General features: G+C 36.8%; 1 protein-coding gene across 2 annotated transcripts in view; it reads left to right on the top strand.

The window, feature by feature from the left end:
- pitpnm3 (PITPNM family member 3) overlaps positions 1 to 16,751 on the top strand; it is a 136,615-nt gene that overhangs the window by 22,270 nt on the left and 97,594 nt on the right. For both annotated transcript variants that reach the window (XM_023351586.1, XM_005804088.2), the window contains exon 2: positions 10,352 to 10,447. In XM_023351586.1, coding sequence (XP_023207354.1) covers positions 10,352 to 10,447 — 96 coding nt within the window. The remainder of the gene's footprint in view (positions 1 to 10,351; positions 10,448 to 16,751) is intronic.

Genomic DNA, 16,751 nt, shown 5'->3' with positions numbered 1-16,751 from the left:
GTGACTCTGTCAGCCATTCGCTGGGAATCTGCAGGGAGCTGCACATATAATTCCCATTGCTCAGCGGGGAGGGGGAACACATTTCTCGGTGATAGGTGTACGAGTGTGAGGCTTTAGTCACCTAAGAAATTATTTTGATTTGCTAAGTCTTATTACAGATCCAGAGTGGAGACAGAGTTGCAGGAGTAAGCAAAGTGCAGGAGCGTCCAAAAATACGATTTCAGTCACATCTTTACTCATGTCCATATGGGCAATTCATTTCACAGCAAGTCGCAATAAAATTAACAGTTAATATTTAGTTATAGTAGTTAATATTTAGATGGATTGCTTCACCAGGGCCTGCCCAAGTCATTTTAGGGGCCCTAAGCAGATTTTAATTCAGGTCCCCCAATAACAACATGTCAACATCAAATACGTCATCATTCCCACACTTTGCATTTAAGTGTTTATTTATCTTTTTTCAAAATCACTTTTGACAAAAAAAAAAAAAAGACTTACACCAGAAGTATCAAAACTTTTTGCCATTTGGCATATCAAAAAAGATATTTTTAAAATACATTTTTAAAGATAAATTCATTGTACCTTTTTTGAGCTTATTAAAAATATTGAAACAAATGAGATCTTCAATTTTTGTTTTGTGAAAAAGTTATTTGTAAATAATTGCAGATCCAAAACATCAATTTATATAAGACATAAACATGACTTATGATAAACATACACAGTTTTTACTGTTGTTTTTTTATTTTTGGGGGCTTCTTTACGAATTTAAAAGTTTATAGGTCTTTGTGAGGCTGTTCTTGCATTATTATGACATTATCCGTGTATTACATGAAAGTAATGTTGAATTACTGGGACAATTTATCATCCAGCAAAATTTGTTATGGTGACGGGCCTACCTGTTACAGTCAGCAGTCAAACAATTAATGACACGATTAATTCAGATGAGCCCTAAATTCAATTCTGATTATTATATTTTGAAGGGAAATATTGTTTCAAATTCAATTCAATACAGCTATTGATCCCAAAGGGAAATAAAGTGTTGTAAGTCGTATTAATTCGAAATTCTTCAGTTATTTTAGATGGAAAGAGTTATTGTTGACGGTTATTATTATTATAATCCTTTTTATTCATGGCTTCAATTCAACACTCCAATTTTCCAGTGTTACATATTCTTTACAAAATTAAAGCGTATTGGTCTTTGAGAGGGCGAACTCACATTGTTACACCATTAACAATACATTATTTGAACATGGTCTCTTAACCACAATATTATCGTATATCGCAATAATTTCTGGGACAATTTATCGTTCAGCTAAATTTATTGCGACAGGCGTAGAGACAACAACACAGCATTTAAACTCAGTGGCTGTCTGCTGGTATCCTGGCTGTGGCTGTGTCAGCAGTCGTCTTAATGAATAAGAGCAGTACTTTAAGCACACTTGCAGGTGAGTGGCGGTGCATCCGATGCACTCAACAAATTAAATCCCTGAATAAAGAAAGCTACTGGAGACCTTTTTCTTTTTTTCTTTTCTTTTTTTTCCGGGCAGCAGCTGCGTTTTTATTTGTTATAGTATTTCCTTTAAGTCGCTCTGTCGTTGCGCACCTCATCAGTTCCTTCCTCATATTCATTCTGTCCCCGTGGGAGCTCTCAGCACAGCCACACACACACACACACACACACACACACACACACACACACACACACACACACACACACACACACACACACACACACACACACACACACACACACACACACACACCGATGTCCATACTCGTCCGTATATCTCCACGGAATGGCCCTGTCAAATACCCAGACAGTGGAGTAGAAAATATAGTGATTGTGTACCAGATGTGCCTTGGCCTGGCAGGTCTGCTCAAGGCTCTATATTTACAGATGACATGCTTCCAGTAATAACCAGCAGCACAGTCTGCCAGAGTAGGCAAGCAGAGGAGCACTGGAAGCTGAGTAACAGCCATCCATCCGGACATAAATCACTTATTCTTGGAGGAACCTACAGATGGCCCGTGGGGGACCGGAGGCCAAATCTAACCGGAGACTCAAGCAGAGTGTACGCTGAATAGATAATCACGCCATCTCAGGGTTTTCCGCGGAGATGCAGGCCGCTGTTTGTGCTTACAGCAATTTAGAGTGACCCAATTATCTACCAGCCCCAAGTCAGCAGCAGAAAAAGGCTTTAAAATGCATTATTTTTGTTTAGTTGTATGAGCATTGTGTTAACCATCCAGGAGCGTATCAATCAAGAGCTGACAAACAGTATTTGCATATTTGGGAACTGTTCTGAGAATAGTAATGACCGTGTGTTTTTTTTTAGAAAGCTTTGTGCTTTAGCACGTATTATTTTGAAAACTTCTCAGTTCAGGTTACATTTGTAGTATAGACCCAAATGATTAACTAGAATATTATTGACAAGGCTATTTATTTCATGATCTTTATCATTAAATGAAACACATTATAAAGATTAATTACACACAGATAGATGTTTGGAAGCCTTTATTTCTGTTATGACGATTTTCTGCTCACAGTTAATAAAAACATCAGATTTAAATTACAATATTACATCAGACCAAATAAAAAACATTTTATTAAACAGAAATATAGCCTTAATGAACGGCAAATATTAAACTTACAATTATTGAAAGGTTAATCTGAGCCTCATCGGAACGTGTTTTCTAATTTATTGAATATGAGCTGTTTGTTCTCACTGCAGGTGATATGAACTTTTTGGAGGCTTGTCCAGAGTCTCAACATAAATGTGACTGAAAATTTGTGGAGAGAGTTAAAGCATGATGGAAAGCAGGCCTACCAGCCTGAAAGATTTGAAACTGATCAATATTATTTATTAGAATTCCAGTGGAAATGTATTGCACATTTAATATCCAAAATGTTGGTTGACAATTATAACAAAGCTTTGATTGTTGCAAGCACGGCAAAGATTTTTCCACTGATTTTTAAGGATTTCCAAATAACTCTCTATATATATTTTTTAAATTGAGATATAATAAAGTCAGATAAATTACTAGGAAAAATGATACGCCTTTATCTTATTTGGCTTGTTTATTTCCCTATCTTTTATTTACTAATTTATTTATTTTATTTAACCAGGTAAAAACCCCATTGAGATCCATATCTCATTTTCAAGAGGGACCCTGAGAAACAGATTCCTGGTTGAATTAATGTCATCGCATGGCTGCCACCAACAATAAACAGCCTTGCCATGTAAACACAGCAGACAATGGCTGCATAGCAGCACAGCTCAGGTGAGCAGGAAGAAGGAAAGGTGGACTCTAAATCTGATCTCTCACGCTAACGTCTTAAATTATTAACATCAAGCTCCACGAAACGAGCCGCAAACGAAGCCAAAAGAAATCTTATGGAGAACTCTGAAACACATTTATGCACATTTGTACTTATTCTGTATTCAGATTTCAATTATAACTCTCTAGTTTCATCATTTTGTCCTAACAGGCATCAGGGCAGTTAAAAAAACTTTGTGAGTTATGAGCCAGTGTGTTGTAGATATGTTTTGAAATGCTCTCTGTTTCATTAACTCCACTGTGTTGTGGTCTCAGTTTATGTAGAGGACAGCAGAGGAGAAATGTTCCTTACATCTCAGACACTTTCATGTCAATAAACTTAATTAGTTTTAATTAAATTTCCCAGCTTTCCCCTGCAGCCATGTATAAATAAATGCCAACAGGATACACATAAATGAGGCGACGACAACACAGTTTTTCACATATACGTCTTGATACTTTTGGCACTTTGTAGCATCATCTCTTTATGTAACATTTACTATAATGATACCATTAAGTAACCCCAACCTTCTCAGTAATATTATGAACAGGTGTAAGTGTAAAACTGAACGCTTATGAATCAAGTGTAAGGTGACAGTGATGTAATCAAATCCAAAAGCATCCTCCCTTTTTGGATGGATTTGTGTTTTTGTTTCAAAATGTTTTACAGTATTGCTGCGGGAAACAATGTAGTATTTTTAGTGTTTTTGTGTTTTTAGCTCAACTCTTTAGTTTAAATCCAGACAGCCTTCTTGCTCTGAGTGGCGTCAGTGCAACCAGTTTAACTTCATGAGATAGACGGACTTTTTCAGCTCTGTGATTTTTCATCAGAATTCAAATCCATTGGTTTTCAGGCTAAGGTTCTACGGTGAAACAATGCTAACAAAAATTCTGTGATCAGCCACACAACAGCATTTTCTTCTCTTTTTTTTTTCTCTGTATGTCAATTTCTTACTGTTAAATGCACAGTAATCTTACTTGGGGTAAATGCGATATTTTCAGTGATGTTCTGGCTGCTTCTGTGACCTCCTGAATGAGTTTTTGGTGCAGTCTATATTAATCACAGATAATTAATAATTTAACATGGAACCAGTTGTAGTTTTACATCAGGATGGTTTGGTTTGAATTGTTTTGTTAGTTGTTTTTTTAACTCAATAATTAAGTAAAATTATCATTTGATGACAGCATTTTGTATTTGATCAAAATGATATAACATTTCTTAAATATTAGAAACATGTATTTCTAATTAAAAAAAATTAAGAAAAAATCAAGGGTATGGAGAATGAAGAGTGCCAAATTCCAGCAGAGATTATTACAGAAACAGTTTATTAAACATAAAATTTTATGTGCCTCAATTAAATGATTTTTATTTTATTTTTATTTCATTCATTTTAAAAACTAGATATAATTATTTCATAATTTAGTAAACTACTTTATGTTTGTGTGCTGAAGCGCATTATGAATTAATTTAAACCGTCAGCTTCACAAATCAGACTCAGTGGGCGGGGTTAGGACTCTGATTGGCTACTCTGAGGTCAATAAGTAAATAATCATTGTTGTAATTTGGCACTCTTCACATTCCATACAAGTGGACCAATACTTTTAAACCAAGCTGATCCATTATTAAATGGCGCCAGAAGCAAAGATATAAGGAACATATTTTCTCTCAGCTGCTTTCCCTGAATTCTTTTCTACTCCATGCGTTTTATCGGCTGCATGCTGAGTTGAGTCTGCAGACTCACAGTTCAGCAAATTAAATGTTCATTTGATCGCCATCCGGTGGAGATGCTTTTAGAGATTTCAAATTTTGCACCCAGAGACTTTCAAAGTCCAACAGCTCCAGAAGCAAGGTTAGAATAAATACGTCGGTGGTATTGTTGGCATTCCTTAATCATGTGATTATGATTGAAAAGCCTGATGTGAAGAGCTATTCTAGTCAATCAGTTCTGCTCTAGAACTGCTTCAGGAGGTTTCTTCTATAAAAACGTGGGAGGTGTAAATGATAACAGCCAACTCTGTGGGTCGATGGGAGGGAAAATGGAAGTTGGGAATAAATTCTTTTAGGACTGTGACTTTGATCAGGTAGATGACAAAAACACTAAATTCACATTTGCTTCTGTCTCCCATTGTTTTTATTCTGCATGTCGCAGACTGTGGAGGAACCAGTCTGACACAAAGCTGGAACATGAATCAAAAGATTCAAACTGTGTTTTTTTGGAAAACACTGTGAACTCTTTCAACCTTAAATTTCTGCTTTCCACCTGCTTTTTGCTCCATTACACTTAATTTTTCCCCCCGCAAAGCAGCCATACTGACGGCTTAAAGTCATATGTCATTCATTTTTCCACTTTTCCTTTGCAGTTATATTCAGCTTTCTCACTTATTTATTCTAAAGACCAAAATAAATGCTTTTTTGTATGTTGCATTGAGACCTAAACAACTGGCACTCTACAGAGAGACTAAAAGTCCTCTATCGCAAATCCAGACTTACTGTAATTTTAATACAAGTGGCAAATTTAGACTTGTGATAAACGTAGATATTCACAGGCATTGTTTCTCTGACAGCCATCAACACATTTCTGTCAACTATTTTAATAGAATAATATCCTTTATGTCACCAACCCAAACTCTGGCTGTTTCTTCTTTTTTTTGTATAAGTTGTCCATGTTTTGTTACGTATGAGAATTTAACTGTATAGAAATGATATAGATGTGAAAATATTATTTCTTACAAGCAGACAGTTCATTTTGCTCAGAGACAGAAAAGAAGAAGCTAATTATTGTAGCTAAACATACAGAAATATCATATAGAGATGGTGGTTAATTTTGTACGCGTAAAGACAAAAGCTGTCAAAAGAAAACATTTTCTCACCTGATGAACTGTGGCGAACAGTGGCGGTTGCCTCCATGGGCTTTGGAAGGCCAATTATGATGCATTTATGTTTCATTCTTTTGGTGTTTGTAGATTTTGACACGCTGGTAGAGAAAATGGATGGATGGAGAGGTAAATATGATGATCTTGTCCTATAAAGTAAAGTGGAAAATACATTCATATTTAAAAAATTAGAATATGTGTTCTGATTAAACTAGTTTGTCAGATTAAAAGTAGCTTTTGAAGAATAACAACTATTGTTGCGGATATTAAACATATTCTAATCCACCGAGAAATAAATATGCTTTTATTATCTATCAGCATAAAATAACTATAATTACAGAAATACAGGCTTGAAAACATTGATCTGTATTCAATCTGTCTGTTTCCCTTAGTTAATTAAGTTACTGAATGAAATGAACTTTGCTATTGCTTTCCATCTTAATTTTCTGCAAAGTAGCCCTCCATACTCGGTATTATTGTCTGGAATGGGAGGAAAATATTTCTTTGGTTGCTGCCGGTGGTCTAATTGCTAATGCATAATAAATGCTCTTTCAGGGACTGAGCTAATCCTTGCTTGAGCCTCCTCGCTCATTTTCCAGTGCTGCTCTGAATGGCAGCAGGGTTAAAAGCTCCACACTGGTTCAGGCTTCCTGGAACCCCCTGGAGAATAATTTGCTAGTGGCCAGAGCTGCTTCAAAGCAAAACTTTGAAGAGAGAGATCCAGCTTGTTGCTAGCCTGCTAGATGTAATTATTAATGTTGTGGAGGTAGTAATTCTCCTCGCCATATAGGATCATCAACTGGATCCTGGTGTTATGTTTAAGGTGCTGCAGTGAGTTTGCAGGACGCTACAGTCAATAAATTAGAAAATGTGTTCTGAACTTTAGGAATGAGGACTATAATGAGTCTGTGCTCCATTTATAATTAATCCAAGGTGGCTCTAACCAGTTGGGGTTTTAGCCTTGATTTAAGGGAATTCAGTGTTTCCGCATCTTTGCAGTTTTCTAGAAATTTGATCCATAGGAGCTGAATGCTGCTTCTCCATCTTTGGTTCTGGGTCAGGTGATACAACAACAGAACATCTTTAATGTATTGCGGTGCTACGTCGTTCAGTAATTTATAAACTAACAACAGTATTTTAAACTCTAGTATCTGAGCTCCAGGGATCCAGTGGAAGGACTTTAGACCTGAGGTGATGTTCTCTATCTTCCTTGTTTTAGTGAGAACATTAGCAGCAGAGTTCTGGATCAGATACAGCTTGTCTGATTTTTTTGTTTTTATTTTTTAGGCAGACCTGTGAAGACACTGTTGTGTCTAAAGATAAACACACGGATGAGTTTCTCTAGATCTCACTGAGACATAAGTCCTCTAACCCTGGAAATGTTCTTCAGGTGATTCAAGGCCGACTTTGTAACTGTCTTTATGTGGCTGAGAAAGTTCAGGTCTGAGTCCATCACTACATCAAGATTTTGGATCTCATCTCTAGTTTCCAGCTGTAATAACTGAAGCTGGAAACTCTCCATTGTTCCTCTTTAGGTCCAACGTTGATAACTTCAGTTTTGTTTCTGTTGAGCTGGAGAAAGTTTTGGCACATCCACTCATTGATTTGGGTTCTGAATCAACTGGTGACATTGTAATGTAGAGCTATGTATCATCTGCATAAAATATAGTAACTGGTCTTATTTGTTAAATGAGCTAACAATAGCATTTAGATATTAAACAGAAGGGGTCCCAGGGTTGAACCTTGAGGTACTCCACATGCAACCTCTGTCCACTCTGACTGGAAGCTACCTATTCGCACAAAGAAATCCCAGTTCTTTACCTAAGATTCAAACCAATTGAGTGGACAAGGTGGAAAGTTGTGCTGAGGTCCAACAGAACCAACACTGTGGTTCTTCAACTGTCTGTATTTATATATTTGTAACTGAAAACTTTGACAGGGACAGTGAGCATGGAAACTGAAAGGCGTCAAAGCGGTTGGTCACCATTAGGAAGCTGTTTAACTGAAGCAGGTATTCAACATGTTTTTACATAAAGCCCAAATTTCTGCATTGCAACTGTTTTCTTATTGGTCTGATGTAAAAAAAATGTTACATCTTAATTATGATTTTCCTCTTAATTAATGAACAGAAAAAAGGCTGGAGAGCATAAATCTGTGCCATTAATCTTTGTGTTTCACTCAGTGAAATAAATGGACTTTTCAGTAACACTCTAATTTCTCGAGTTATGACAATCATTAAAACTTTCAATAAATTTTCTGGGCCTAAGCTTACAACTATACTATAAGCATGGCTTCATGATAAAATGGGAAATGATAATTAATGCCCTAAAAAAATCTGCACTATATTTCTTGGTGAGAAAGAAATGAGGAGGAAAGTGTTCTTTAAAAAGTCCCCTTCAGTGAATTTGTTTGGACTAAGAGACAAATGCATTGTTTGGAGTTTGGACTGCGAGGTTTTGTGCAGAAATGGAGATATTTATCTTAAATAACATCTGAACCAAACAGCAGGCTCATTAAGTGGAGGAAGCCTCGGTTTTCTCACTGCTGTGTGTCGACTCTGGAAGGAGCTTTAATCATTGCTGAAAAAATACCAAAGTAGCGGCTGGACGCTGTTCTGTAACGCAGCATTAAATTCCATTGCATTCTGTACATACATTGAAATCAGCATACATGCATTACCTTCCAGATGTATTGATACTTTTTTCCTTTTTCTCACAGTTCAGCTACAAACTTCAGAGTATTTTATTAGGATTCTCTAACAGACTGAAACATAAAGCATAGTCTGTTTTTTTTCATGGAAGGAATTTATTTTCTCTTAAGAATAAAAATATGAAAAGTGTGGCTTGCAATTGTATTTAACCCCTTTATTATGATACCCCTAAAAAATAGCACTTTAAAAAAAATAGTAAAAAGAGTCAATCTGTATGCAATTCATCTTAATGCCTTTGATATTTGTTAGAAAATTTAGTACATTGGTGAAAACCAGTGAACATACAGTACCAAACCGGTCAGGGATGAAACTGTGGAAAAGTTTAGTTTCTAAATCAATTTCCCAAAGCCTTGAACACGGCATAGAAAACTGTTTAGTCCAGCAACTGAAAACTGAGTTGTCGAAACGGTATGCAGCAACTTCAAACCTACGAAGAACTTAGTCGCATTTTTTAAATTGTGTAACATTTAAAAAAAAAAATGCATCTATTCAACTTGAAAAACTTGTCCTATTCTATATTATTATGGTTTAATTTCTATGAGACATTTTCTTTTGTTGGTTTTTACTGTATTGCAGCCAATTGCCTGTGAGTTTCGAAAGAAAATCTGCTTCTTCTTGAGTCTTTGTAAAGCTTTTAGACGGCTGCTCAGAGGCAAATATTGCCAACAAACAAACAAGAATTACACCAAGCCTCTTTTCAACTCCACTTCTGAATCAGATGTGTGGAAAATCGTGACGAGGTTTCTTGTTGTGACACTTCTCTGCCGTGGCGCCAATCGACAGAAAGTTCATTTAAGTCTTTTATCCTGAAGAGACACTTGAGAAGCTATCAGATCAGTTCCTGCCAGGGGCTCTCGGCTCGTATTTTCCCCGCAGACCTTCAGAGCTGTCAACAGGGCCGCAAAAAGAAGGGAGAGAATGTAAAGAAAAACGTGATCTGACTGCTGTCAGAGTTCTGAGGCTGAAACGATTAATCGTATCAACTGTGACGAATCGATTGTTGAAATAATCGTCGACCAATTCAGTATTAATTGTTAACTGAAGTATACAAACTAAAAAAAAAGCCAATTACTAAAGGAACATTACACTCAGAGCAGGAATTGAGGCAAAATTGTACAAAAAATATGTATATGTGTTGCATTTCCGATAAAAATCAATGCTGTTATTGACAGTAAAATGTTTTTTCCTGTTTGAAAAGGACTTGAATTATTTGTTTACCTTCATCTTGTGATGGTTTTCTCATATTGTTAAAAGAAAAGGCTCAAGTGGTCAAATGAGAATCTGCAGATTTTTTAAAAAATCCAATTAATTGTCAGAATAGCCGATGGAATAATTAATCACTAAAAATAATCGTTTGTGGCAGCCATAGCGAGTTCTGTGATTAATAGCTTTAAATCTGCCAGCCGTACCTGGTCTAAAATAGATTTTGTGTCTGTTTTTCATCCAAAGGTGCGGGGCGAAAGCACAGCGCCTCCCACTGGCGTCTGCAGAACATCGCACAAGAATCCGTCGAAAGCTCCGATGAGGAGTTCTTTGACGCCAGAGGTAACACTGAGTTTTATTCCTCTTTCATTTCTGATGGTTTATATATAACCAACTATCTGGTGTTATGTTATGCACAGTGGAGACATTTTTAGAGCTACAGCAGACGCTAACATCTACAGTCTTATTTCCGTTCTTGGGCGCACATCAAAAATGAATACCGCCCCTGGATTGGCTGCTTTGCCAACAACAGCCAAGAGCATATCATGTAACATTGCTGTTAGATATTTCGGCTTTCCAACCTTCAATCTCAATTGAATATTTTAAATATTCTCTACAAAAAAAGAAAAAATCTCTAATTGAATAAGGAAATTTTCCTCGATTACTTTGGAGTCGTCTTTCACAGAAAAATCCACAAGCGGGAATGTGTGGTTCAAAAATTACATTTTTAACCACATAATGAAATTAAATCGAATAGATTAGCATCTGTTTGCTAATAGCTAGTTAGTTACAAAACCATTTTAATTAGGGGTATCATACTAAATGAGTCTAAATATAAATGAAAAATTTTAACATTTTTAATTGTGAAAATGTAAAAAAAAAAAACATCTTTCACTTTATAAGTGCAACCTACTTTGCTTTAGTATCATATAAAAACATGATGATATTTGTGAATGTATCTGAAGAAAAATGTTGATCATTTCAGCAACAAAGCAGTTCAAAGTGCTTTACACCACAAAAGCATAGTACATTTTGTCAAAAGCCATCATTAAAATCATCAAACAAATATAATGATCAACGTTCCAGGCAACTCTAGACAGGTTGCCCTTTAAATCCCTGATTTAAAGGAGCTCAGCGTTTCTGGAGTTTGGAGATTAGTGGAGCCTAGAAGCTGAATGCTGCTCCTCCATGTTTGGGTCTGCAGTTCACCAAATATACATTAATATGCATTAGAACACAAGGCACTGTATATGTGCAACACACTGTGAAGTGATAACATGCCTGTACTATGATTTTTTTTTCTTTTATGTTCTGCATTCAGTAACAAGCAGACAAGAACAAAAAGATTCGGTTAGTTTCACAGCTCAGCAGCGAATAAAAAGCACACTTGGACCGCCTCACAAGTCCGTATTAATGTTTAAAGCGAAGCTCTGATGCAGTTGGAGTTGGCAGCCAGACTCAGCAGTCTGTTTTTTGTTGTTCTTTTTTTCCTTTCTGCGTCTGGCAGAAGCTCGGAAGCTCCACTACGAGGGGAACAACGCAGAATAACAATGTCCGCTGTGTAGAAAACAAGAAGGCTTGAAAGGATGAGCCGCTGCTACATCATACTGTCAGCTGTTGCCTTGACTCATCACAATTTCTTCCATCACGTTGTTCTTCCTGAAGAAATCCTGCTTTAACATGGCTGGAATGTGACTCCGTCCCTCAGCATACCGTTTATCATCTGCGGATATGCGAAGCATGCAGGCCTGCGCTCCTGTTCTCCCCTCTCGCGTGGCTGCAGCTGCTGACCCTCCACTGCGCTCCAACACTCTTGACTTCTTGGCTCGATGATCTTATCACCAGTGTGGAGAAGGTCACTTTGGCAGCAAGCCATAAAGCAGCTGAAACCATGACTCAGACCGCCACATAAAAATTCCAGACAGCTGCTCAATCTGCACACATAATGATATGTAATTAAACTATTTTCTTAGTATTGGTTAGACGTATTAACCACGCTGTGACTCAGGCCCTATGGTGCAGTGAATACTCTTAATTTTACAACAGAGTGAATTCATAAAGGGAATTAAAAATGCATGCAGAGTGAAAAGAATCCGGGGCTGTAAGTAGTAAGACGATCCTCGAAATGGAGGGTGTTGAGAAGTTTGTGTCTCTTTATCTGTCGGTGTTTTCTGATTTCAGTGTGAAACAAAAAGTCTTTCTTTTCTGAACCTTCCGTTATTGTTGGCTGTCAACACGGGCGTCGGACTGAGGTTGCCTGAAGTCATGCATGATGTTTTGATTGGCAGGTGAGAAAAACTGCAAGTGAAAGCAAGTTAATCAAGCCCGTAGTTTGGAAATTCGGGAACATTCTGATAAATGTGCGGTGCATGTCGACATGTAGAGGCAGCTCTCCGGTCAAACGTCATTTGTCTGTAAATAGGGTTTACCCAGAACTTTTCAGCTGGTACAATTTCAGCTTTACCTGGTTCAAATTCTATCTATCTAATTTATAGCTAATTTATTGGGTTTATTGGGACAAATAAAAAACAAATCAACATCTTAGCTGTACAGGGCTGATCTTTTCACATGTTGATGTCAGAAGTGTTTTTTTTTTAGCTGTAGGCTCAATGTTATTTTGTTGTCATACCAGATTTTTGCTTGTTTGTTGTATGAAATTTGGACTCTGGTTTCACAATAAGAAGTCTTATGTTTATATTTTTTACAGTTGTGTTGCAACAATTGTAACATTTTTATAAAAGTCTTTTGAGCCACTGCTTTTCAATCGTACTTTCCTGCCTTATAACCACAAACAATTCTAGGACAGTGTGACAAATACATTTTCAGGGCCGGATTTACAAGGATGTTGGCCCGTTTTGTACATTTTGAATTTGAGCTGCATCCTGAAAAAAGAAGAGCTCGAAACTTCCCTTGACCTCTCAGTCACCAGACTATTTGTGCACTTTTCCCCAAATGGGAGTCGTAGTCCACAGGGAGTGCACTGCACACTGATTTTTATTTATCGGGCCCCTTGCTCATGGCCCTGTATTTATAGATATGGAGCTTGAATATTGGAGCTGCTTGGTGAGCTCCTTTGGTGGAAACTAGGGCAGTGGCGAGATGCAGTGCTAATAACATTCTATGTGGATGCTTAAAATAGTTGGGGAACATTTTTACGCCATCATGTGTAGAAAGGAGTAGAAGACCACTTAAAGTCCATATATAATCTAATTTTTTATGTCATGTTATGGTTTTATACCACGATATAAAACCGTTTCTAGAAAGGCTGTGTAACCTCCTCAATGTAAAAACTCAGAAGAAAATTCTTAAACAAGATAAAAAGTGAAACTGCTGTCTTCCTGTCTGTTGAAGTGATGACTGGCAATATTTAAAGTGAAAAATCTAATGGTTTTTACTGAAATGCATAAAATTTGACTTCATAAGACCCTGATTTTTGCGACCACTGTTTTTTTTTTTCTTTCTTGCTGTTCAGCCGCTTTAAACAAAATCAGACATCTGAATGCTCACAAACAGACACACATTAGTCTGACTGCTTGGCTTTTCATGGTCCCAGAGGGAGTTCATTAGAGAAGAAGGAGAATACTTACCCATCCAATTATCCACTTCAGTGTGCTTATCCCCAAGAGTCTGCTGATGGAGATACTTACCAGTTATGTTTTAGAACATGCTATTTTACATTAGGCCAGTCAATATCCTGTAGTAGGGTGTCTAGTGTCCGGGAGTTGCGTAATAACATACGATTTCAAAATCTAGTAGTAGGCAGAGTGAAAATGTGGTTCAGTGGGAAACAAATCTGATGGCGTCTGAGGATGCATTCACACCAGTTTAGTCTGCTTTAATCAAACTTCAGTTCGTTTGCAGTTTGTTTGGAGGTGTAAATATGTAATTGAACTCTGACCAAAGATGAAAACTCCGGTCAGCCTGAGAAACCTAATCCTCAGTTCGATTGACGTGAACTCCGGTGCTGTTCGAATGCATATGTGAACTCCAATCAGACTGGAAAGTGGACTATATCGCAGGGCATTCTGGGTAAATAGTGACAAAACAAACACGCGAGTCTAGCACTAGTGGATGAAATGGCTCTTGGTCTTTAACCAACGACAAAAGAGAAAGCCCACATCTGGTCAAATCTGATGCTAGTCTTGTTTATATTTTTGGAAGAAGATGCGCTCAGTGTCTTCTTCAGAGCTTTTCGTGTCGTTTACTTCAGTGGTTCTTGGTGCAGCGCCGCCACAGGTGAGAGGGTGAACAGGTTTTTCAAGAGGTTTTGTTCATTGGACAGTACAGTGTGAAAGAGAACCATTCCAGCTGAAAATTTAACAAATTTTGCAATGTTCAAACTGAATCTACTGGACATTTAGGTGTGAAAACACCTTAACACACCATCTGTGGTCAACCAAGTTTTACTTGTAAGGCTTTAATTCTTCATAGGTCTAAAGATACGGAAAATGTATTAAAATGATTTTATTTAGTTTTATTTCCTTTTTTCCCCCTGTTGTGCCTCAAGATAGTACTGTATATTCTATTCTCTAAAACCAGCATGTTCCCAGCACACAGTGAAAGAAAGCATTAAATATTTATCCTCATCACAGCTCCTGCAGAGCTGACTCTGACATTCCTTTAAATGCGTTTTGTCAGAGCATTGTCGAGTCACCTATTCGTGTGGAGGAATCACTACGGAGCGAGATGCCGCATGAGAGCTGATTTACCTTTCCACCTCTCCACCTCTCCACCTTCACACTATTTAAAGCACAGCGTTCCCCAGTGGGCCAGGAAATCTTTCAACTGGGTGTGAAAGAAAAGAGATGTATTTCTGTCATGTAGTTAAACGACACAAATAAGGAGAACAATCTTACAATTATATCTGTGGGTCTTATTTACAGTAATGTATTTCAATTATTTATTAAAAAAATTTCAGCCGTACAGGAACATGTTCTCATTTACTTTAATGACTTGTTATACTTAATATGTGGGGATGGGAGCATGCACTACCAATTAAAAAGGGATATACAGTCATATTTAAGAAATTAGAATATTCATTCTGAAGGTCATTTGTAAGGTCAAAAGTACAGTTTAATAACCTTTAAGTAGGTATTGAATATAGTTTGCATTAAGGTTGCATTTCATTTTATGAACTCCAGATAATACATGTGTGGAGTTTAATTTTAACCATCTGTATCCATGTTTGAAAACAAAAGAGCTCTGGTGTTTTCTGGTTGTTTGACGGGTTAGCTAATAAAGACCAGCAAAGATTCATAAACATATAAGAAACTTCCATCACTTTTAAATTGCTGCCATTGCAGCATTCTTTCTTTTTTTCTCAAAAATCTGTTTATTGTCTTTTCTATTTCAAAAGAGACACACAGACACGTAACTCACAAGTGCACAAAACACCAAACAAAACCAAAAGAAAACACATAAACAATTTAAACATTCAAGGTGACAAACATAAGTTGATTGCAGTTGGACTTAGTCCAAGAGATTTAATCACAGTCCACAAGCTCGGTATGAGGTGATGGCATCGTCCTCCCTGGTTCTAGGCATCCAGACGTCAGTGTTTCAGTTTTGTACATTTTTTCGAGCAAGTGAGTTCATTTTAAATTAACATGAAGATAACAGACTTACAGCCACTATAAGAATAAAAATCATAAGCAAAATTAGCTAGAGTACATTCAGTCATTCATCATTATGAGTATTTATATTTTCCAAGAATAGCAAAAACTTTTCCCATATCTTTTTGAACACACAATATTTACCCTTAATCATAAGGGTGAGTTTCTCCAAGGCAAGAGAGCTTGATAATGTAGACATCCAAGTTTTTAATTGAGGTCTGGTTACAGATTTCCAGGACCTGCCTATACTATATTTATCCTGCACCAAACAGTAAATTATGGACTTTTGATCAACCTTGCTTATTTGAGTTTGAGTGGGAAAAATTCCTAAGACACACAACCTAGGACAGGGATTGAGTTTAGTACCGACGATAAGTGAAATTTTATCCAAAACCTTCCAAAACTTCTGAATCTCAGGACATTTCCAAAGGCAGTGAATCAAATTGCCTTTATCTTCACATTTAGCACATGTATCCGGAATGTTGGAATTAAATTTATTTAGTAATGTTGGAGTAACATATGTTCTCATCAACCATTTGTATTGGATTAACTTAAACTGAGTATTAATAGATTGTGTCTGTGCCTTCAGACAGGCTCTCTGCCATTCCTCTACTGATATATTACATTTCAAGTCTTCACACCAGGCCAGTCTTTTGTGTCCTAAGGATGTCTGGGATTCTGTCTTTGATGATGCTATAAAAGCGGGATATTAGGCCCTTCTTCAAATGGTAATTTGTTCCCAGTTCTTCTATAGAAGTAAGAGTAGGGAAGTAATGTTAGAGACTTTTGAGTACCAAAGACAAAACTTCTGATTTGCATAAACTTAAAAAAATGTTTAGTTGGAATGTCAAATTTCTGTTTCAAATAATCAAAACCCATCGTAATCCCTTTATCAAATAAATCTGAAATTTTGCATAAACCTTTAGCATACCATGTTTTAAAACCCATGTCTTTCCTACCTGGTTATTATCAAACTATTAGGTTGCTCCAATTCAGTTCTTTCAAATTACAAGCATCATCTTCAGTCTCTAGAT

This window comes from Xiphophorus maculatus, chromosome 18 (assembly GCF_002775205.1).
Source record: "Xiphophorus maculatus strain JP 163 A chromosome 18, X_maculatus-5.0-male, whole genome shotgun sequence".
NCBI lineage: Eukaryota > Metazoa > Chordata > Actinopteri > Cyprinodontiformes > Poeciliidae > Xiphophorus > Xiphophorus maculatus.
Note: the sequence above shows the minus strand (reverse complement) of the source record. Positions and strands in the feature narration are given on the sequence as shown.